The 23235-nt window shown below is 51.8% G+C and overlaps 1 protein-coding gene across 7 annotated transcripts in view; it reads left to right on the top strand.

Moving 5' to 3' along the window:
* The window catches only part of LRFN2 (leucine rich repeat and fibronectin type III domain containing 2), a 190990-nt gene that overhangs the window by 148734 nt on the left and 19021 nt on the right, over positions 1-23235 (top strand). For 6 of the 7 annotated variants that reach the window (XM_015237470.3, XM_072945072.1, XM_072945070.1 and 3 more), the window contains one exon: positions 15482-16787. The exons of the other annotated variant lie outside the window; for it this stretch is intronic. In XM_015237470.3, the coding sequence (XP_015092956.1) occupies positions 15482-16457 (976 nt within the window). In that variant the 3' untranslated portion in view covers positions 16458-16787. Of the gene's footprint in view, positions 1-15481; positions 16788-23235 lie in introns of those variants that run through there. 7 annotated transcript variants of the gene reach the window in all.

The following is a 23235-nucleotide window of genomic DNA, read 5'->3' on the forward strand; positions in this document are numbered from 1 at the left end:
GGACAGAGCGGCCTCCCCACTGCCCACTGAGGTCTCGCTTCACTGGTTGATCTCCCCACCGTGATTAATCCCTTCCCGGCCAGCCTGCTTGTTAGAGGCAGAGGTGTCCGGGGTAGGATCAGCAGAAACGCAGGCTGGAGAAGTGCTGAGCAGGCTCCTCCCGACCGCAGCTGGAAAGGGCATCTCTCTGCGGGGTGAGGCAGCAGGCACGATGGCACTGCAGCTCAGCAAGCAGGACGTGGAGCCGGTGCCTCGGTCGTGGGGTCCAGCCTCCAGGCACACAGCTTGGAGCGGCCCTTAGGGAGGTGCCAGCCAGTTTCTTGGCCACTCATTCATGCAAGGGTGACGAGAGTCTCCATTATAAAAAAAAATGACACCTCACCTTTGTGAGCATGTGACCATTTATATACTGCATCCCAGGAGCTTGGTAGGTTTTCCCAGTAGTCCTATCGGTGTGGGGGAGCAGCACTGTCATTCCCATTTGACAGATGAGGAAACTGAGATTCAGAGGGGTGCAGTGTGCTGGTTCAAGATCACTCAGCCAGCAGCTGTCAGGGCCAGGATTTGAACTGATCTTCAGACACCAAATCCAAGCATAATCATGGCTGCATTTTATTGCACAGACATACCCTGAGCACTGAACTCAGTACTGAACAAATATCATTGTATTTAACTTTCACAAAGATACCATAGGATCAATACTATTAGCCCACTTTGCAGGCAAGAAAATTGAGTGAGGCTCAGAAGTGACTTACCTACACTGCACAGTCAATAGGCTTTTCCGCCACAGCACAGATGTACCTGGGATGAGGGGTGACACAGGTCCCTTCTTCAAGAAGCTTTTCTGGTCTGACAGAGGGAGGGGATTAAAATTAGGGGGAAAAGTCAGAGAGGGCCCTGAAACCCATCCATGAAATGACTGAAGACTTCCTGTCACCTTGATGTTTTCTATCAGGGATCGTCACTGACATCACCATTGTCATTCAAACAAAACCAAGTGTTTGCTGTTCACTGATTTATTGCCAGGTGTCATGCCAAATGTTTGATACACTTTATCTCATTTAATCTTGACACTAGGACTACAAAGTAGGTAGTAGCATCTTACATAACTAAGACAGAGAGGCTTAGATAATCCGCCTTGGTTCACACAGCCAGTCAGCAGCAGAGTGGGATTTGAGCCCAGACCCAGTGGACAGCACAGCGGATGCTGGGAGCCGCCACACTCTGTCTTCTGCAGCCTCTTTGTATGTATTTGTTGTGTGCCAAGCTCTGCTCTGGAGCCGCCTGCTCTTCAACAGACAGGACAGGTGTAAAAGAGAGCAAGCAGATGGCCAGGGGACTGCTCTACTCCACCCTACCCCCTCCCCAGATTCTGCCTACAGCCCCAGATCTGACTGGGCCAACCAAGTCCCCGCCCCTGCCAGTGGTGACTGCCACCCGAGTGTGCATCAGCCACACTGAAGTGACAAATGTTTCCAACACCTTCTCCTCTTCCTGCCCACCTGGCAGAATTTGCTTTGTGAGAGCATCTTTTTGGCCACTATTTTTTTTATTGTGCTAAAATATACACAACATAAAATTTACTGTTTTAACCATTTTTAAGTGTACAGGGCAGGGGCCTGAAGTGCATTCATGTTGTTGTGAAGCCATCGCCGACATCCATCTTCACCACTTTTTCATCACCGCCGACTGCAACTCTGTACCCATCAAATGCTAACTCCCCGTTCCCACCTCCCCCTAGCCCTGGCAAACACTCTCCTACCTTCTGTTTATAAATTTGACCACTCTAGGTAGCTCACCTAAGTGGAAACACACAGTATTTGCCCTTTTGCATCTGGCTTATTTCACTTAGCATAATGTCAAGATTCATCCAGGTTGTAAACATGTGTCAAAATTTCACTAAAATGCGGAACGCTTCATGAACTTGCATGGCATTCTTGTGCAAAAGCCGTACAAATCTTTTCTCGGTAGTCCAATGTTAGCGCATGTGCGGCTGAAGCAATAGCACCGTTAAGGAGGTTGGTGCCACAGGTGACTTTGCCCCTGCGTGGTGTCCCCAGGAAATTATGGGCAGTCGTCTATCAAATACATCATTGGGTGGCATTGGCTTGGAGTCTGCTGGTTGTGCTAGAGCGTTTGGATGTGGCTTGTGGGGAACCTTCGTTTTCCTCACTCCTGTGTTTACAACAAGTTGTAATTGGTCTGACACCTTGTACTTTTTTTTTTGTAAGTAATGAATTGTTATTGAGCGACTTTTCTCAGCTCCTTGAGGAGATAAATGGCAACTATCATCGCCACCCTCATCATCGTTTGAGTACCAAGTGGCCCTGGGAGGCGAGTGGAGGGGGCAGTTGTGTTTATCCCCATTACACTTTATTTCTCACACTTACTGCAGGTTGGGACTGCTATCCTCATTTCACACGTGAGCAAACTGAGGCTCAGAGAGAGGAAAAAAATGAACCTGAGTCACACAGTTGGCTGGAAGCAGAACCAGTCTTGGAGGAGAGATTTCTGCCAAATCTCAATGCTTACATTTTTTTCCCTGAGGTATGCTGACCCAGTCCTTGGGGGCTGGGAGCTAAGGACAGTTACATGGAGAGAAAAGTTCCATGTCTATAGAAACTGGGATGAGGAGGGACAGAGAGATCCAGACTTACAGGGAGATGGAGAGAGGCCTGATGTGGGCTGGGGACCTAGCCTGGGTTGGCTCAGCCTACAGTGGTCAGAATGCTGCTTTAGGGGAACAGAATGGGAACAAAGGCTGAATAGCAGCCCTGGAAAAATCACAGGGTGTTTCCATTAGCCACCTGCTCAATGTGAGCCTCCGGTGCGGAGCAACTTCCAGAAAGTCCAACATTGTCTTGGGTGGGGAGGCCTCAGGAGAGGTAGGATGTCTGGCTGGGGGAATATGACTCTGTTATCTGGTTAAGGACCCCCCCCCCCCGCAACACACGTGCGCGCGTGCACACACACACACACAGGAGGGCTGAAGACAAATTGGCGTGTGATCAGAGGGGAGCAGCTGGGATGCAAGCTGGAAACCTTGTCCCAAAGAAATGGTTGGAAGAGATGGAAATGTTAATTCTGGGAAAGTGGAAACTCCAGGTGGGGTGGGAGAGCCGCTGCACTATTTGGGAAGCACAGACATGTATGTGTTGGAGAAAGAAACACCTTGTTCCAGGTGCCCTATGGGGTTAAGTTGGGTCCAGTGGGATAAAGTAGCAGCTGCCAGACCACAGCCCAGTGTGAGCAGAGATTCTGACCCACTCAGAGTGGCGTGGAACAGGGGTGGGTGGCCTGGCGTGGCCCTGGAAGTGTGTGAGTGGAGGGCTGACAGCCATAGGAGCCTGCTAAAAGGGGGTCGTGGGCCCCCCTCAGCCTACCCTTCCTGTGGTCTGTGGGTAGAGATGGCAGAGGGAGAACTGGAAAGGGCTAGCCACATGTTGGGGGGTTGGCCAGAGAAGTGCGGGCCGGAGGGCGGGCTGGGGCCAGCAGCCCGCACAGGGACGACTGCCAGGTCTCAGATGGCTGGGCCTGAGCAAGGCTGTGCGCCTGTGCATCTGCCTCACTAGTCCATATTTAATCTACCCTCCTGCCTGCTGGATTCATCTCTCTGCCCTTGTTGGGACCAGATGACTCCCTCAGTCATAATCAGTAGCACACACTAAGGTTGTGTTGGGCCAAACACAATTTAAATTCCAGCCACTGACTCATTTAGTCCTCATAGCAACCCTGTGAGGCAGGCCCTATCATCTGTCCGCCTATACAGAGAGGTTAAGTGGCTTGCCCAAGGTCACACAGTCAGTAAGCAGGCTTTAAACACCGGTGGTCCAGTCCCAGTGCTCACAGTCTGACCTCCTGGCTCACCCTCTTCATGGAGGAGCACCACGGAGCAGGGAAAACTCCCTTCCTGACATTTGTTTCAGCCAAATACAGGGCAGCGATTTCCTAAACTCTTGCCAGGCTGCTGGATCTGCCATGCTTCCTGAGTCAGGGAGCAAAGACAGGGCCTCCCCAGGTCAGGTCCTCACCTGTCACCAGGTAAGCCCTTCCTCCAGGGGATGGACGAAGGGGCAGCCTGCTGGGGCTCGGCTCACTTTGGCTTAGTTTCCACTAATCTCTGCACTCACTCAGCCGGAGCTAAACTAACACTGTCACCACGTGTCTTCCGAAAGAGTCTTTTGGAGTCACGTACAAAGGGAAAACACATCCTGCTGCTGTGACTGTTGAAGCTGCGATGTCTCCTGTTGGCTGAGCGAGGAGCCAGGCACTGCCCACATCTCCCGGTTTCTAGCTTACAGACTTGCCAGCCACAAACTCTCGAGGCCTGGATTTCCACTATCAGAGACACGTTTCTTTTAGTTCAGCACCATCCAGTCCTTTATATAACCAGCCCTCCAGTGGTTCTCATTGTGGGCCAGACACTGACTTAGGATCCTCGTGAATCATGACTCATTCAAACCTCATAACAACCCTACAAGGCAGACATTATAAATGCCCCATTTTACAGAAATAGGATATTTCAAGGAAACTAAGGCACAGACAGGCTAAGGAGTGGCCCATGATGGGTTAGGTTATTACAGCTAGGAAGAGGCAAAATCAGCATTTGAACCCAGCAGCCCAGCTCCAGAGTTTCTGCTCATCACCACTGCCCCCTGCCGCCTCTCTTTCCAATGGTCGGTATTGCTCAGAGGGGTGACATTGATCGTGGTGACTGGATTTATCAGGGATTTTTCTTTATAGAGACTTAGGCAACAAAAGTATAAGGGTAACTAGTGGATGGGAAGTAGAAAAGCAGGAACAAGGGTATAGCAACAGAGGACCAGAGGGACCCAAAGCCCCCGCCTGAGGACTGTGCATAAAGGGGGCTGCCCTGCCAAGGGGAGGGAGTCTTGGGAGAGGGCTGGACCACAGGCTGAGGGGGAGGCGGAGGAGAGACAGAGCACTCCCAGGGCAGACGAGCTTGAGTCAGGCCTGGAGGAACCCCAGAGGGACCCCTCTGAACCTGGAGGTCCCAGGAGCCGAGGGGAGGGGGAAGAAACAAAAACAAGTGATGCAGCTCTCCAGGGTCACAGAGAGAATGGCTGGGGAGACAGAGCTAGAGGCCCGGATCGAAGCCCTCAAGACCAACCGTCCCTGCACAGGAGCTGTCCCTGAGCCTGACAACACTCCCTGGCCTGGCCTGGCCCATCTGTCTGGGGCTCATGCAGGAAGTGATGGTATTCCTCCCACCTGCTGGAGGGTGTAACAAGGCTGTTCAGCCTGCTCTCTCAGAGCGCCGGCGGCTGGTAGGACTGCGATGGCCAGCCACCCCACAGCTGCGCTGCCTAGTGTGGCAGCCACAGGCCACACATGATTACTGAGCTCTTGAAATGTGCCTACTATGACTGAGGAACTGAATTTTTTATTTCAATTAAATTTAATTAATTTGAAGTTAAATTTAAAAGACCATGTGTAGCTACTATATTGAGCAGTGCCAATATAGAATATTCATTTCATTCACCTGCCCTACAAAGGTTTTTGAGGGTCTACTATGTGCCAAGTGTTGTTCTAGAGGCTGGGGAAATATCAGGGAACAAAACAGACCAAAAACCCTGATCTTAGGGAGCTGAGATTCTAGCGGAAGGACAGAAAGAGAATTAACAGTAAGCCTAGTAAATAAGCAAATGATAGTGTTTCTCAGGCAATAAAAGTGCAATGAGAAAAAAACAGAGCAGAGTAAGGGGCTTGGTGGTGGGGGGCAACGTTAAATGGGTCAGTCAGAGGAGATAACACTGAGGCAGGAGGAGGTGAGGCAGTGAGCATGTGGACATCTGGAGAAACAGCATCCAAGTAGGGGCAACAGGCAGTGCAAAGGCCCCAAGGCAGGAGTACCCCAGGCAAGTCTGAGGAGTAGCAGGGAGGCCAGGGAACTAGTGCAGAGTGAGCAGGGTGAGTAGGAGAAGAGGAAATCAGAGGGGTAAGAGGTAGATCACAAGGGGCCTGTGAGCCATGTGAAGACTTTGACTACATGAGACAAGCCTCACTGGGGTCCTTGAGCAGAGGAAGGAATTGATCTGACCTGGGTGTTAACAGGATCCCTCTGGCTGCTTGTAGAAGAGAGGCTGGGGGAGGAGAGCAAAATGGTTCACCTAGAAGCCAATTCTACAGGGAGTTTTGATCCCTTACCCTGCCTGCTGTCCTGAGGGCTGTGGGAATGGACTTAGGGGTCCTTTGCCTCAGATTCCCAGTCATGTTGAATGTGGCTCCTTTATGTGCTGACAGAGTAAAGTGATTGCCAGTAAGACCGAATGTCCCGGGGCACATGGGGAGCCCCCGTCCTCAGAAGGGGCAAAGGCATAGGGCAGCGGCAGAGCCTGGCGCCTGGCCCCTCGCCCTTCTCAGAAGTTGAAAAGAGGCTCCTGATCCTTCGAGCCTTGACTGAGTCATGCCAGATTCATGATAATCCCATTCTAAAGAGCAGCCCTGCACCTTCCCCTGTTGTCCCTGAGGGCTGTGCATTCAAGAAAGGCCAGCATCTGGCACCAAAACCAGAAAAGGGATTCTGCAACTTGTACTGATAATTGCAGTAGTTCTCTCTAACTTCTCGCTCATCCCTAGACCAGAAACAGCAAATATAAAACACTGGTTCTTCCAGACCCACAGCACTCTGTCCCACTGAGTTTGAACACAGCCTCAGAATCCTTCTCAGCACTGGCACCCAGCACATCCTCAGAGTCAGAGCACTTCTTTGGTGACTTCATTTCCTACCACTCTCCCTTTCCATCACTCTGTTTTGGCCATACCAGCCTCCTCACTGTCCCTGCCTCTGGGCCTTTGCACTGGCAGCGCCCTCTGTGTGTGTGGGTGGGGAGAAACTGCCAAGAGATATCCACGTAGCTCACTTCCTTCAGACCTCCCAAGAGCATTCAGAAGTAGCACAGCAACCCTCATCGCTCATGGGAATTCCATCTCTAACCTGGTTAGCCATGTGGCCTCAGGGCCATTCAGCTAACCACTGTCTCTAGGATGGGGAGCTTAATTATGAAAGGTACTTCCCAGGGTCATCAAGAGCACTGATTGAGGTAATGTGAGAGTGCGGGGTTCAAATCTTGGCTAGGCACAAACATTCTCTCTGTGTGATCTTGGGTAAATCACTTAACTTCTCTGAGCCTTGATTTCTTCTTCTGTAACATGAGGATAATAATAGTCCCTCTCTCACAGAGTTGCTATGAGGGTGAAATACGTTCATACAGGTAGAGTGCTCAGAACAGTGCTTGACATATAGCAAATTTTCAATAAATGTTAGCTGCCAGTGTAATAATGTATGTTTGTGTTTTTGTTTTTGTTTTTTAATTGCTGTCAAACTGTTAGCCTGACTCTAATACTTGCTTCCTGCTACAATCTGATTCTGCTCAATTCAGTTCAAGGTAATACAGTATAGGAAAGATCACTTTCAGTGGCCTGGCAGACCTGGCTTACACCCTTGGCTCAGCCGCTTTCCAGCTGTGTGAACCTGAGCAGGTGACCGATCTGCCCGAGTCTCAGTTTCTTCATCTGTGGTGTGGGGATAATTACTCCTGCTGCACAGAGTCAGTGTGCAGAATCTGAGACCCTGCCCGTCAAGTCCCCCATACATGGCACATGTGCTCAATAAGTCGTAGGCCAGACAGAACCAGCCACGTGTCCTCGGCAACCTTGCACTTGGACAGGGAAGCAAACAGACCCCTTTGTGGCTGGCAGGGAGAAGCGGAGGCCTGGGAGCTGGGCTGCTTGCCTCGGTTTAATGAGGCCCTTTCCTGTGCCCTGAGATCTCATGGCTGGTCAGAGGCGTTGGCAGGCTGGTGATTCTGTGAAGAGCCAGTAATGAGGGTGCAGAGCCAGGGGAGTGGAGGAAGTAGAGTGAGGGCAGCTTGACGTGGCTTCTCCAAATTAGTGCTGGGGCTCACAGGCAGCTGGGTGCATCATGGATGGGGGAGGGGAGAGGGAGGGAAGAGCACCTAGACTTGGTGGTGCTGGGGGCTGAGGGGGATGGAGGCTGGAAGTAAGAGAGGTGGCTTGGCTGACAACCCCAGGAAGGCAGGACTTGCCTTTCTTGTGTAGATGCCAGCACAGACTTCTTCCTCTTACGCAAACACACACCCAGTCCCACGCACTCACACCCTCTCTTTTTCTCTGTCACACACTACACGTAACCCACTCCTCGGGTCCACCTCATCTTATCTGCAGGGGGCTGTATTAGTCAGGAGAGGCTAACACTGCAGCAAATGGTGCAAATACAAAAGGTCTCAAACTCATTCTCCCAAGAATCCTGGGCGGTTTACCGCATTAGCCAGGAGGCCCTCCTCCCATGGAAGGGCACCTGGTTTCCACCACCCCTCGGGTAGGCCTCATTGTCATCTACATGGCCAAACCTGGCCATCACACCCAGGGTCCAGCCAGCAAAAGGAGAGGAGAATGGGGCAGGTACCTGCCCACCCCCACCTTTTAAGGCTTGGCCCAGCGGTCACACGTACTGCTGCCACCACATTCCATTTGCCAGAACCTCCCACCTGGACACCAATAACTGCGCAGGCAGCTGGGGAATGCAGTCTGGAGTGAGCCCACGAGAAGGGGACAGTGGACCTTGGTGGTCAGCTCACACGCTTTGCCCCGAGGCCCAGAGAGGGACTATGAGGACCTCCCCAATTCCCATCCCCAGACGCCCCGCATGGTAGCTTTAACGGTAGCAGTTAGGAAAGGGCAGGCTTGGTCTGCAAGTGTCTCTGGAAGAAGTCACACCGGGAGTCCCATCAGAAGTGTTAGGGGACCTGTAGGAGCCTCTCGGGGCTGGGGGTGGGGTGGGAGAGGGCCAGGGCAGTTAGCATTGTCTGGAACCAGAACCTTTGTGTACCATGTATATGTGAACACCTATACACACATATGCGCACATACACACACACGCTCACAAATAGCCCCACAGCCGGTTCTCAAACGATAGACACGCAGACATGCCCCAACACATTTTTCACACACATGCACACACATCCACCTATACTCCTGAACTCGCACACCCCAACACGTATCTACATGCGTGTCCATAAAGGTTATCAGGAGTCCACAGGGTGCGCTTCAAGGATGAAGAAAAACGCCTCTCCCGAAAGTTCTCCTCAGGACCAGCCAGTGTCTGAGAGCGCCGTTAGCCAGCCATCATATTTAACTAAGACTCCCTCACATTTGTATAGGCCTTAACGTTTAGCAAAGCGCTCGTTCGTTCACTGCTCAACCGTAGGGTAAATATTTACTCAGCAGTGACTCGAGGCCAGATATCATGATTGGCAGGGGAGCCGCAAAGATGAAGACACAGCCCAGCCCGTGTCCTCCGGGAAGACACGCTTCTCCACAGAGAAGGGCTCTAGCAGAGGGATGCGGGGGCTGCTGTGGGAGCAGAGGGCAGGAGGGTTCTGGGTGGGGTCAGAGGTGACGTGGAGTCAGGCCTTGAAAGTCGAGGTCACCGGGTGGAGAAGGACAGCCCCTCTTTCTAGGAAGAGGGGCTGCTCTATGCGAAGGGGTCAGGTGGTGGATTTGGGGAGTGACAAGTGGTTCAGAGGAGGTGTCAGAGTGCTTCCTACAACTGGAGCTCTACTAGGCCCAGAGGTGCGGCTGCTGACATAAAGTAATCATAGTTTTCTCCCAAAGTGCAAGGAAAAAGTTGAGTTTTCCCTTCCTGTCGGGTGAAGTTTATCTCCTTGTCTCATCCAGGATTCAGGCAAGGAACAAAAAGAACACTCTAGACCTAAGAGGGAATTCAGTACAGGGGTTGGGTTACAGGTGATGGAATTGCCGAGGGGTCAACCAGGGAACAGCTGGCATCACAGAGATTAGCTACAGCAGGTGCCACCGCCCGCCCCCACCCAAGGATGGAGGTACATGGAGGAGATGGTATGATCAGAGCCTAAGATCCTAAGGTCTGGCAGGAGCTAGACCCCGCCACCCCCACTGAGCTGGTAGCTGACAGGGGGACACTAGTTGAAGCAGAAAAAAAGGGAAGAAACACCTGGCTTCTCTCCTCCTCCTCCTACCCACCAGTCTTCTTCCAGAGCCTCCATTGGCCAACTCTACCTGGAAGCAAGAAAGCATAGGAGCCTGGGAAAAGACAAGGGAGGCTGGGAAATGTAGTTCCAGAGGCAGGCAGGTGAAAGGAAAGACAGATCCGAGAGCTAGCAATGGAATAACCAGTTTGCTCCTGTGATTTCTTCTTAAACCTCTGCTATCAGCTGTAGAAATCAGCTGTAGATTTGTTTGTTGGTGTTAAATTGTATGAACAAATGCCAAAAGAATATTAATATGAAGAAAAGAAAGAAAGAAAGAAAGAAAAGCAACTCAGAAGCAGCCATTTACCGCCTGTTTTATTTTTTCCTGGGTAAGCGCTTGGGGTTATAGTTTTAAATTGTACTTGAGAGCATATGAGCTTAATTAAAGTTAACACTTTGGAGCAACTTAAAATAGCAATGCATGTTTCCTGCTAAAAGAGATGTCGCTCATTTATGTGATGGAAAGAAATCTATCAGGACTTCAGGATGAGTCTTTCACAAAGAGGGTTGTGACCTGGTGGTTGTGCCAGATACCATGTTTTGCCTCTCCAGATCCACTCTGCCCTCCTCCCCGCTGCTGTGTGACCTGAAAGACTGACCAGTGTGCACCCATAAACGCTGGCTTTTGGTTAGGTTCAGCCATGGGGGACAGTAGCAGAAGACTGGGAGGAGGGAAGAGAGCGAGGCCAGGGTACTTGTTTATCTGGTCCTCTCACAGCCTGTGTGGTTGCCCCTGGCTGCCTCTGTCCCGAAATTTTCTAGACCAGTATGTCTCAACAGGGGGAGATTTATCCCCCAGAGGACATTTGGCAATGTTTGGAGACATTTTTAGTTGTCACAACTGGTGATGCCACTGGTACCCAGTGGGTAGAGGCCAGGGATGCTGTTAAACATCCTACAGCACACAGGACAGCCCCACAACCAAGACTTATCCAGCCTAAGTGTTAGTAGTGCTGAGGCTGAGGACCCCTGCTACACATCAGTGCTTCTCAAGCTATTTATGGTGGAGGACAAGCTTTGGTTTTTCCCCACTCCGTTGCAGACCAATGCTTTTGTAAGAATAAAGCAGAAAAGATGATCATGCACTTAGATGTCACAATCAGGGCCAAATAGCCACAAAATTTTCTTAAAGCTTACCCTCGGTTTCTGTGTTGTCTGATCATGGACCAGGAACAAAGAGCTCATGGACAAGCATCCACCTGTGGGCCACACTCAGTAGTGCAGACCCGCATGATTCTCTCTCCTTCCTGAGTCTGGAAACAGCTGGGTCACTGCTAGCCCTGAGTTAGTTCTTGTTCTCTTGTGGTTCCCCATCCCCATCCACCTCTTTTTAATGAGAGCCTTTGAAGGCAAAGTCTTCTGCTATCCCTCTGTGAGTGTGCTTTCTGCCTCTGAAGGGCCCGACTGATTCCAAGATGTTTTAAGAATGTGGGCAAGGTTGAGGGTGTGTGGGTGGAAGGACAAGAATGTGATGGGAAGCCTGGTTTGGGAGCCCAGCTCAGGCACCTGGATGTTCCTTGTGGGTCATGGCTAGCCCTTGAAGAGTGTTTCAGTGGCTGAGGGACACGGCCAGAGTTGTGCTTTACTGTAGCACTCTGGAGGCAATGGTGCTGAGCACAGACCTTAAGGGAGCACATCCGGAGGCAGGGAGGCCGCTTTGGAGGCCGCTGCATCCATCCAGACCAGAGATGGCAAGGCCCAAGCAAAAGCATGTATGGAGATGGAAGGAGGGAGACATTCAGAAGGTGGAACCTACCAGCCAGAGTACCAGCGGGATGTGGGCATGAATGAAGGGGGTGTCCAGGCTCCCCAGATCCAAGAGGATCCATGGTTCGTAGTATCAGGAGCATGAGGGGGTGGACAGGACCACATGAGCAGGAGATGAGTTTGGTTCTGTCACTAGAGTCTGAATAGTGCCAATTTCACATGACTTTCTCATGCAGCCCATCATTTCAGCTGCTTGAGTCTGGGAACGGTCTTACTTATGACTAAGAGTGTGGGCTCTGACTCCCAGTGGATCCAGGTCTGGTCTCAGCTCCACTCCCCAGGGAAAGTGAAAACTGCTTAGCTGCCTCCTTCTCTAAGTGGGGATGATAACAGCAGCTTACTCTGGAGGTTGTCAGGAGGCTAAATGAGATAAAGCATGTAAACTTCCTGGCTCGAGATTAGCACTCAGTGAACACTGGTTATTATTGTTATTGGCAAAGGAAAACTTGACCACCGAGGCTGTTTAAGCCAGGTGGCTCAAACACACACACACACACACACACACTCACTCACTCACTCACTCAAGGCAGAAGAACCAGGAGCTGGAGCTGCTTTCCTGCTCTAAATCCTGGGAAGCAGGCCCTTTCCTCCGGCCCTCTTTCCGAAGGGCCATTTACGGTAGGAGATTGTTCCAAGCCTGACCCTTCATTCCTGGTGCCAGCCTCTTCCCAAGGCTCAGCCTCACCCTGTTACTCCTCCTTTAGCAGCAACCCTATTGCTGCTTCGTCGCACCCGATTTTCCCAGACTCGGGAAGCAAGGGGGTTGGGGAGAGACCAGGCAGGGTCCACACGCAGCCGCTGGAGGAGGACAGGAAGGCAGGGCAGTGGCTGAGGGGCCGCAGGACACAGTGCTCAGGAGCAGAGGCTCTGGGGCCAGACTGCCTGCTTCAGACCCCAGCTCTACCGCTCACTAGCCCGGCACTCTCGGGCAGGCAGCTACACTTTTCTGTAGCTCTGGTCCTTATGTGCAAATGGAGAGGACAATGCTAGTAATGACCTCCCAACAACTGTTGGATTAAATGAGGTTAATCCTCTTGAAGATCCTGGCACAGAGCGAGTCCTCACCGCCGGCTACTCTTCTTTATTATTGCTATTATTATTATCAGTAGTAGTAGCAGCAGCAGCAGCAGGGTCTGCCTCCTTCCCAGGATACGACGGCTAAACATTGAGGTGACTTCTGGGCTCGCAGTCCATCTCCTGTGTCCTGCGATTGTGGTGAAGTTTAAATCAATATTCAAAGTGGAAACCCTTGTCACTTATCAGGTGCTCAATAAACCAGCGACCCAGCCCCTCCTCCAACAGATACCCTTTTCCACTGCTCACCACGCGGAGCTGGTGGAGCGCGGCGAGTCACAGTGGACAGGGCGGGCTCTGCCATGCTGTTTGCTTACCACCTCTGCCTCTCCACTTCCCACCAGAGTGGCTGCTTCAGAGTTGCTGTAGGGCTAAGTGAGTTGATAGACACAGGGCACTTAAAACAGAGCCTGGCACGCAGTTACCATGAAGTGTTTGCGCTACTATTGTCACTGTTCTCCTGCCCCTCCAACTCACGTCACTAGCCCCAAGGGGGAAGGAAATGAGCCCGTGTAGCTCTGGGCTCTGCCCGGCAGCTGCCCCAGCAGAACAGAGGTCCTTCTGGTGGAGGAGCAGGAGCCTCGGTGGGCTCTGAGTGTTGCTCCAGGGAAGGGGGTGGCTGGCTTGCCATGAGCCCGGCAGGGTTTTCACTGAGATAAGGAAAAACATCCATGTATGTGGAAAAGTATAAGCCCAGACTGTGGATCTAGCAGCTAGTGTTGAAGTCCCAACTGCCCCATCCTGGCAGTCCCAGCTGTGTGACCTCAGGCAAATCACTTAGCCTCTCTGAGCTTGGCCATTCCTCCTCTGTGACACAAGGGCACAGGATTGCCATGATGCTCGGGTGAGTCAGATAGACCTAAGCAGCTGGCCTCAGGGCCCTTGCTGGATCCAGGCCTCCACCTCCTCTTTCTGCCTCTTCTGTCCCATGCACTGTAGCTATGGGCCAGGGATGGGGACAAGGGAAGAGGTCTCTATTTCCTCCTTGTGGCTTTCCTAGCAGCCACGCAGGCCGAGAGTGGCAGGGAGGCAGCAGCCTCCACGGCTGCCCACTGACGGGATGTCAATACCTGCCTGTCAGTCCCAGCCTCCGTGCACAGTTCCCAGGTGAAAGTTTTCAGGCTCCAGAATTTCATATTTGAGATCTCAATTAAGCTGCCTGGCTCTGGGTGTGAGGGGTTGACGGGCACGGATAGCACCCTGGAGTAGTAGGGGCCAGGAGAATGGAGGGCTCTCTGGGAGCGGGGTTGGGTAGAGGGGCGATGGGAAAGGCTGCAGAGAGATGTGGCACCTTCAGGCCGAGGTGAGAGTTTCTGCAGGAGTGTTTGTGAGTGAGCAGGCATTGTCTCCAGGAGCACCCACCAGAAGGCGTGATACCTGAGCACAGGCCATAGAGATCAGGGTTCACATGACACCTGCATCCAGGCTTCCTGAAGGTCCAGGCAGGAGAGGCCCAGGCTACAGTGGCCGGGCCCCAGTCTCTATCAGGCTCTCCCTTAAGGTGGAGGGACCACTCAAGGCCTCCCCGACCAGAGATAACCCTTTGCCAAGTGTCTTTGGATGGGCCTGGCCTACTATGGCAGTGACAGAGGACCTGGCCTCTCCCTCTGGGAAGCAGCGTTGCGCTCCAGTCTTCACCATTGCGCCATCCTCTCCACCTCCAAGCAACACCCCCTTACTGCCTCCAGTTTTCTTCTGCTAGACACCCATTCTCCCTCCCGAGGCATGGGAAAGCCTTTGGAGATGAGGGTGGGGTTGGCTCCTGAGGACAGGACCTTGTGTGTGAGTCGGTATAGCACCAGGCTCGGAGTGGGGCTCAGTCAAAGCTGAGGAATCTCCCAGGACAGAGAGGGGGTGGAACCAGCCTCCACTGGCAGCTGCCAGGGGCCAGGGCTGGCCTGACTCTCACCCACCCCTGCCCAGATTATTTGCAGCAGAAGTGAGGGGTGGGGATTCCCTTTTGTTTAATGTCTGCTTCTTCACACCTTTAATCTCTCTGCCTCTCCGTGTCCCTCCCTCTGCCCCTCCCCATGGGTTTCCTTTCTCTTTGCTGAGTCTCTCCCCTTCCTTCTCTGAACCTCCATCTGTAACTTTCCATTGTCTCCACCCTCAACCCTCCCCTTTCTCACTTCCTTCTTCTCTCATACTCATCTATTTTTCCCACATCTTCTGGGTTGTTCCCACACCTGATCGCCGATGTCTCTTCTCTGTGTACCATTCTCTGACACTTCTATCCCCTGCCCCTGAATCTTTCTTTCTCATTTCCTTTTCTACCCCATCCTGTCTCCCTGTTCTCTTACCTGGGCCCCCTCCACATCTCTCTCTGATTCCTTCCTATTTCCGGCGCCCTATTTCTATCACCTGCCTGTCCTTCCACCGCCCTCCGCCCCCTCCTCCCTGTCTCCTCATCTCTCCCTTTTCCTGTATTTCTGTCACTCTTTCCCGCTCTGCCTCACTCTCTGTGTCCCTGCATGTCTCTCTCTCCCCCTCTACCTCTCCTGTCTCTGTCACCCTCTCTCTTTTTTCTACTTCTGCCTCTGTCCCCCCACCCCAACCCTACTCCCTCTCCCTCTGCGCCTACCCCCCAGGATGATCCCAGCCTCCAACAAGGCCTTCGTGGTCAACAACCTGGTGTCAGGGACTGGCTACGACCTGTGCGTGCTGGCCATGTGGGACGACACGGCCACGACGCTCACGGCCACCAACATCGTGGGCTGCGCCCAGTTCTTCACCAAGGCTGACTACCCACAGTGCCAGTCGATGCACAGCCAGATCCTGGGCGGTACCATGATCCTGGTCATCGGTGGCATCATTGTGGCCACGCTGCTGGTCTTCATCGTCATCCTCATGGTGCGCTACAAGGTCTGCAACCAGGAGGTCCCCGGGAAGACGGCTGCTGCCGTCAGCAATATGCACTCACAGACCAATGGGGCTCAGCCGCCTGCTCTGGGCAGTGCACATAGCGGGGCCCCCATGCCGGGGCCCCCCAAGGTGGTGGTGCGCAATGAGCTCATGGAGTTCAGTGCCAGCCTGGCCCGAGGCAGCGACTCCTCTTCCTCCAGCTCCCTGGGCATCGGGGAGGCCATGGGGCTGGGACGGGGCCCCTGGAGGCTCCCACCCCCTGCCCCCCGCCCCAAACCCAACCTTGATCGCCTGATGGGGGCCTTTGCCTCTTTGGACCTCAAAAGTCAGAGAAAGGAGGAGCTGCTTGACTCCAGGACTCCAGGCGGGAGAGGGTCTGGGACATCAGCCAGGGGCCACCCCTCGGACCGAGAGCCACTGCTGGGGCCACCTGCGGCCCGGGCCAAAAGCCTGCTCCCCTTGCCCCTGGAGGGTAAGGCCAAACGCAGCCACTCCTTCGACATGGGGGACTTTGCGGCTGCAGCTGCAGCAGCTGGAGGGGTCGCCCCAGGAGGCTACAGCCCTCCTCGGAGGGTCTCAAACATCTGGACAAAGCGCAGCCTCTCTGTCAACGGAATGCTCTTGCCCTTTGAGGAGAGCGACCTGGTGGGAGCCCGGGGAACTTTCGGCAGCTCCGAGTGGGTGATGGAGAGCACGGTGTAGGCCCAGGGCAGTGGGCATCCTGCCTCCCACCCTGCCGGGGTGGAAGAAGGGGAAAGCATCTTCACCGGCAAGTCTTTGTGAAGTCTCCATGGTGATGTTTACATCCAGGGACAGTTTTGTCTCCCTGTCAACGGCCTCCCCTTCCCCCTCCCCCTCCCCCGCCACACCACCCACACCACCTTCCCAGGCCCGTCCCCCACCACCCATCGGGGTGTGCTCAGGGAAAGCGGACTCCATCGCTCAAATGTCGGACTGAGCCCTGAGTGTTTGGAAAGGCGGAACTCCTGCCTTTCTAATCACAAATGTAGCCTATGAGCAAGTGGCTTTGGATTGCTGATGGGTCCAGTGTTGTTTTTATTTCTTAGTTTGTTTCTTCTACTTCCCAGACTCCTCTTCTGTCACGTAGATAATGGAGAGTTTACACAAGAAAGTAGGCTCCCAGCAGCCCTGGTAGTGGGCCATCATTGCCAACTGAGAAGAGTAGGGAATGATTTGGGTTCCACATTTGTTTAGGGGAAGACTGGAGTCCCCCATGCAGACTCCTCATTATTCCCAATATTCTCCACACTTGGGAGGGGTGAGTGACCTCCCCCATACCTGACCCAGCTTCCTTTGCTTCTCAAACATGATGCCCCACACCTCACATCAGCTCAAACCGGAAGGGGAACTTCCAGGACTCCTATGTGTGGGAGAGGGGGAAGAGCTTTATGAGACATAAGGGCATAAGGGATGTAAACTTTTGGAGTTGCTTTGGAATTTTTGTCTCTTGTTGGGGAAGCTGAGTCAGGAAGTCCCCATGAATGTGTAGGGGACCAAGTGGGTTTCTCTTAAGGAAAGTTGGATTGGGGGAAGGTGGGGCAGAAGGAGCCCCAGTCACAGAGTCCAAAGCTCTGAGTTTGGGTTCCAGACCCACCACTGAATAACCAGCTGAAGACAGTGGGCAAGACCCTAATTCATAAAATACTGAGATCGTACCAGGTCTCCAACTCCCTCCCCGCTCAAAGGACTAAGGAACTCTTTGTGACTAAATGAACTGTAGGGTTTTGAAACCTGAAGAGGTGCTTGTGATCGTCTCATCCTTAACCCTCTCTCCTCTTCCCCACAGAGTCTAAGGGACTTGCCCAAAGTCACACAGTGAGTTAGCAACCATGTGAGGGCAGGGACCAAGGCCGCTTACCTCCTGGTGGTGGTGTGTGAAATCCGTTACCCTGTCTTCACCATAGCTAGGGCGTTTCTGTGCCCAGAGTCTGTCCCTTGTTTGTTCCTGAAGAAGGTGTGGGACACAGGGACATGGAGGATGCCTTCCATGGATGCCATTTATGAGGAGGATGCGTCATGGAAATGACAGGATGGTGATGGGGGAGGGGGGCACGGGCTCCTTTCCATCTGGGGATTAACACTCATGTCCCAGACAGTGGAGAGGGGGCAGAGGAGATGTGACTGGGGAGAAGGACTTCCCCCTGCAGCTCTGTCTCTCCTGGTCTCCGTCTGTTCCAGGTCTCTCCTCACTACCAACATACTACCTCTCCCTCGGTCTCCCCACCTCATTCTTTCCTCTCCTGAGTCTCCCCTATAGATCCCTAGCCTCTCTCTCTGGTTCTTCTCCCTCCTTCCACTTGCCAACCACACAGCCTACAAAGTGCATAGGTGAGTCCATTTCAGGCTGAAACATTCTGATGGGCTCAGGCTTGGAGCTGAGCTGGTGGCCCCCCTACCCCACCCAGCACACACAGGGAGAGGCAGGGAGTCTATGCAGGATTGCCTTCTGGCTCCAGCCCAGGAGCCTCCAAATCCCATCACTTCGTCCTTCCTCCCATCCTCCTCTCTCTCCTCACCTTCCCTCCTCTCCAGTCTTCATTCTTCTTCTTCCAGTGCCTCCCTGTCTTCCCCAGTCCTTTTCTGGTCCTGACCTGGCCATTAACATTCCGGTCCAGTCTCTTCCTGAGACCACAGGCTGACTTTCCAGGCCAGCCCCAGGACCGCAGCACAAGCCGTCCGCAGTCCCGGTGGTGCCCTCAGCCTTAGGTGACTTGAAAGGAAATCTCTACTCCTCCCCCTTTCCCTGCTCCTTTTTCCTCCTCTCCTTTTTCCTGCTGCATCTTTCTCACTCAACCTTTCTAAATGTAGCCATTGAGGAAGTGACCCCAAATACCACCTCACTTTTTGCCTTTGGGTTCAAACACTCAGAGGGAATGAGGTGGACGCCGGAAGGGGAGGAACCAGCTGTCCTCGTCAGTGGCTCCGAGCTCTGTCGTGACATGATATGTACTTGCGCTTGTGTTTGTCAGGTTTCTGACTTGGAATTTTGGAAAGCGACATCCCTGTGGGCAGAGTACAAATGCCAATCTTCTCCTTTGCTTAAAAGAAAATGTACAGTAAAATGTACAATTTTAAAAACAGCAACCAACCACACTTCTTGGGGGAGAGAAAAAAAAGAACATTCCTGTCTCTGTGAATGTCTGCTGTTTATTTCTCTGGAAACACTGTGGTTTTCTGAAGGTGGCTGTGAGGTAGCCTTTTCCTGTACACCTGTGTTTGGTTTGGTACAGCCTGGTGAAAACCTGCTTCCTGCCAAGTTCATGTGCAAGATGGGAGCCTTCTGAGATAAGAGGGAGTGGGGCCACCCTCGGAGAAAAGGTCAGTAGAGGGTCTGGAATGAAGCTCCAGGCTAAGAAGGGATAGTCCGTCCCCAGCTGCCATCTGATACTCCCTCCTCTCCCCTTCCAGCCCTGCTTCCTTTTTCCTGGACGATGGTCACCGCCACACTTAGCCACTAGGGGCATCCAAGCACCTTCCACCCATTTTGGTTGAGCTCAAGATGGCATTTTTTTCAAAAGGGTCTTTTACTGGGGAACCTGGACCACAAACCAAAGCACAAACCCATGGTAGAGAAACAAATGAGCTTCTGGAACACAGCTTCTCAACCCTATCTTCCTCTAATGTCTCGATCAGAACTGTCCAAGAGGAATAAAGTGTGAGTCACACTGTAATTTTAAATTTTCTAGTAGCCTATTAAAGCAAGTATAAAGAAACAGATGAAATTAATTCAATAGTATATTTTATTTAACCCAACAAATCAAAAATATTTTCATTTCAATGTATAACCACTATGAAATACTCATAAGACATTGTACCTTTTTTTGGTACAAAGTTTGGAAAGCTGATGTTCTGTCAAACTCAGTTCAGATGAGCCGCCTTTAAAATGCTTGAGAACCACCTGGTGTCAGTGCGGCTCCGCACACACAACCACAGACTTGCAAGCACAGCTTTTGGAAGGGGAAGGAAGCTAACAGTTACTGAGCACCTGCCATTCCGGTCCATGCATTTCTCACTGAATCCTCACTGCAGCCTCTCGAGGTAAATATTATTATTTTTCATTTTACAAAAGAAGGGGCTGAGGCTCAGAGGGGTTAAGAAACTGTTCAAGGTCACACAGTAAGCCTGGCTGCAAAGCCTTAGCTCTTCCCGTGACGTCACACTGCCTCCCCTATCCTTTCTTCCTCCTTTCAACTCATTCGTTACAGATTATATTTTATACTGACAAAAGTACTCAAATTCATAGCTTGATCTGGAAGACCTTGGTTTGGCCTCAAGGCCTGCTAAAATTTTCAGAGTGTTGATTCCAGGCACTTAGTTAAGTGGTTTCTTCTGACCTCACATTAGCCTTTCTGGCCCTTCTTGGCTTCCCCCACCCTGGCCAGGAAAATTCCCGCAAGCTTCGGAGGGTCCTGCCCAGACCACTCCTGTGATCGTCCCTTCTCCTGGCTTGGTGGCCTCTAGGGGGTCCCTTGTTTAATTGCTTTCTACCTCCAGCCTCATCTGGTCCCCTCTGCCCTGAAAGTCTGTAACTTTGTCCCCTTAAGACAGAAAACCTCACAGCAGCTCACTCCAGTGACCAAACCCATCTTCCCACCTTCTCCTATCAGGATAGGTTCTTGCCCATTTGGATGCTCTTTCCTGATAGAAGCCTTTAGCTCTCTGACTCTTACAGAAGAGAGGTGGCTGATGCACTCTGAGCCTGGCTGAATTATTAAGCTTTCTGGCAAGAGTTCAACCCCCTCTCCCCAAATTCTTGATAATGACATGTCCCTCAGAGTCCCCTCAAAAGAGATTTTTCATTTTGCCATGATTAGTGTTGAAATCCCAAGAGAACTTAGAGTCACTTTTTTTTTTTTAAAGGGCTATCATTTCTAATCAGGTAAGAGAAAGGTCACTGGCTCAAATGTCCCCCTTCCCAAATGGGTAGTAGCTTTGCTCCCAGAGTCTGTGGATATCGATTTTTTCCTAAGTACCATCTGAGTACTTCTGTGTCTTCTGTTTTCTGTTCTCAGTGTGTCTTCGGTAAAGGTCTCAGGGTTTCAGCAAACTGGGTGGGGCTTCCTCTGTTCTTAGAGCCGTGGGGGTTTCTGCAAACTGCTGCCGGTAAAATAGACACACTTACTTAGAGGAAAAGACTGTTGGCAGGCAGCCGTCAAAACCTGAACACACAGTTTTCAATATCACACCTAGATTTCCAAACCCAGCAACGTTCCATGCAATGCAGTTGACAGCAGGAAAGGTATGTTGTGACAAGAAGGCGTCTCATAGGTAAACACCTGAGGGTTCTACCTTTGCGTAATAGAATCAGACCCATCCACGTTGCTCTCCAAACATCTCAAAGGAACATTGCCCCATTCTCAGTTTAAAAATATCTATTTGTGCTTTCAGCCTTTAAACCAAAGATCTTAGTTCCTCACCTTCTGTAATCTCATTTCAAGTTCCCCAACTCACAGCCAGTGAATGTTTACAAGGCTCATAGGTTTCCCTTCCTTGCAGTCTCTAACGGAGGGAAATTGATGTGCTTCCCAACAGACCAAAGAGGGGAGCTGACACCTCTCCAGCTATCCTGTGATCCCCATCGCAGCTATTTGGCCTCTTCTGACAGGTGCAACGATCTTGCCCCATGTCCTCATCTGGGACACGTTTGGCATCTTTCTTCTGCTTCCTGACCCTGGGGAAATGGGCACAGACTGCAGGCTCTTGCCTGGTTATTTTCCTGTTCTTGTTAGGATAACTGATCTTCTGGTCCCTGTAGCCAACAGTCGCATGTATTCCTAGTGAATCGGAGGCAGCTTTCTCTCCACCATGTGCTGGAGTCTCTCCAGGGCCGCGGCAAAAAGCTCTCATGGTCTCCTCCCTTTCTGAGATGTCAGTGCATCCTGCAGCTACCCACTTTGTTCCTTACTGATGAGGGGGTGAATCTGGAATTCCATCCATATCCAGAGGATCCCCAAACTCATCTGGTCCACCGCCAGTCAGCCTACTGACCAGCCCCCCACAGCCCTGGGCCCCTCCGCCCAGACTGCTCATCTGGCTCGGGGATGCTGAGCACACCACCTCTCTCTCTGCTACCTCCTCTGGAACATGTGTTCATCAGTGCTCCCTGGCACAGCCAGCAGCAACTCTAGCTAGCATCTGTATACTTTGGAACGGTGAGTTTTCTTTCCTTTGAATCCCCAATGCTATATTCAAGATGTCCCCTCTTCCCCAAACCGCAGTTAACTCTGTTAGCTTAACTTTCCTGAGACTGTTCGCACTTTCTCATGACAAAAAAAACTCAGAGCCCCATACCTGTCCCCTCCATTACTGACTTGGAATGTCCTGGTAACAAGCAAGTATCTTGCTCACCATTTGAGACCAAATATACAAAGAAGAGATTTAAGTCCTCAGTTACACCCAGTAATCTTGACTGCTCCCCTCCTGGGGTCTCTGTTGTATTCTTCCCACACATTCCTTCGGGGATCTCTGAAGGATACAATTCTGCCTGTCTACCCAGGATGGGCTGGTTGCCTAACCTACCTGGACTAATTATGAGAAAGTTCTTATCCCTTCATTAGGCTCACACAAAGTTGGCACTTTCCAAGTGGATGATGAGCTGTAAAATTAAATTGATAACAGCTGACATTCATTGAGTTTCCTATGTGCCACAGAAGCACTGTTCTCAGAGCTTGCTATAGATAGTCTCAATTTATCATCAGAAGAATTCAATGAAGTGGGTATTATTACTATCCCCACCAGGGAAGCTAAGGTAGAGAGGGGTTAAATAACTTGCCCAAGGTCATACAGCTACTGAGCGGCAAAGCTGGGTAAAACACCCAATAAATAAATTGATTTACATTGAAGTTACTTAAGAACTGCAGAGGTCATTAGAAATGCAGAGCTTTCTGGGTTTCATGTCAAAGGCCTGAATCCTGGCATGTGGACCCTGATTTTGAGAAAACAGAGTCCAGCAGAAAAAGTGAGAGAGGTGAAGAAATTGGTGCTGCTTGCAATTTAGCACGCATTGCTGACCTACTGTGTGCCCTGCACTGTGCCTGGTACTGAGAGAAACCTAACTAAGAGTGAAGGACACTGGGTGTGCTCTGGAGGCCATTTACACACTTCCCTGAGGGGCAGGGACACAAGCTGGTTTCTAGATCTCTGGATTTACAACGATGGCCTGTTTTCACTCATTTTAAGGTAACTTATAGCTCTGGGGAACCCACCATTTAGGAGGAGGCGGATGGATGAATAGATTGGCCACAAGCCCAAGGTGGCACCTCTAGTTGGAGGAATTCACTAGATTTTAGGTTCCATAGGGACCGGCATGGCAAAGTGACTGGCTTTGGGTCCAACGGGCCCAGTCAGGACTGGAATCCCGTACTGGACAAGCAGGGGCAGAAGGAGGCAACTCCAGCTGTCCCAGGAGCTTCTGAGGTGGGTGAGATGGGGGATGAGACCCCAAAGCAGGCCTGGAAGA

This window comes from Vicugna pacos, chromosome 20 (genome assembly GCF_048564905.1).
Source record: "Vicugna pacos chromosome 20, VicPac4, whole genome shotgun sequence".
Classification (NCBI taxonomy): domain Eukaryota; kingdom Metazoa; phylum Chordata; class Mammalia; order Artiodactyla; family Camelidae; genus Vicugna; species Vicugna pacos.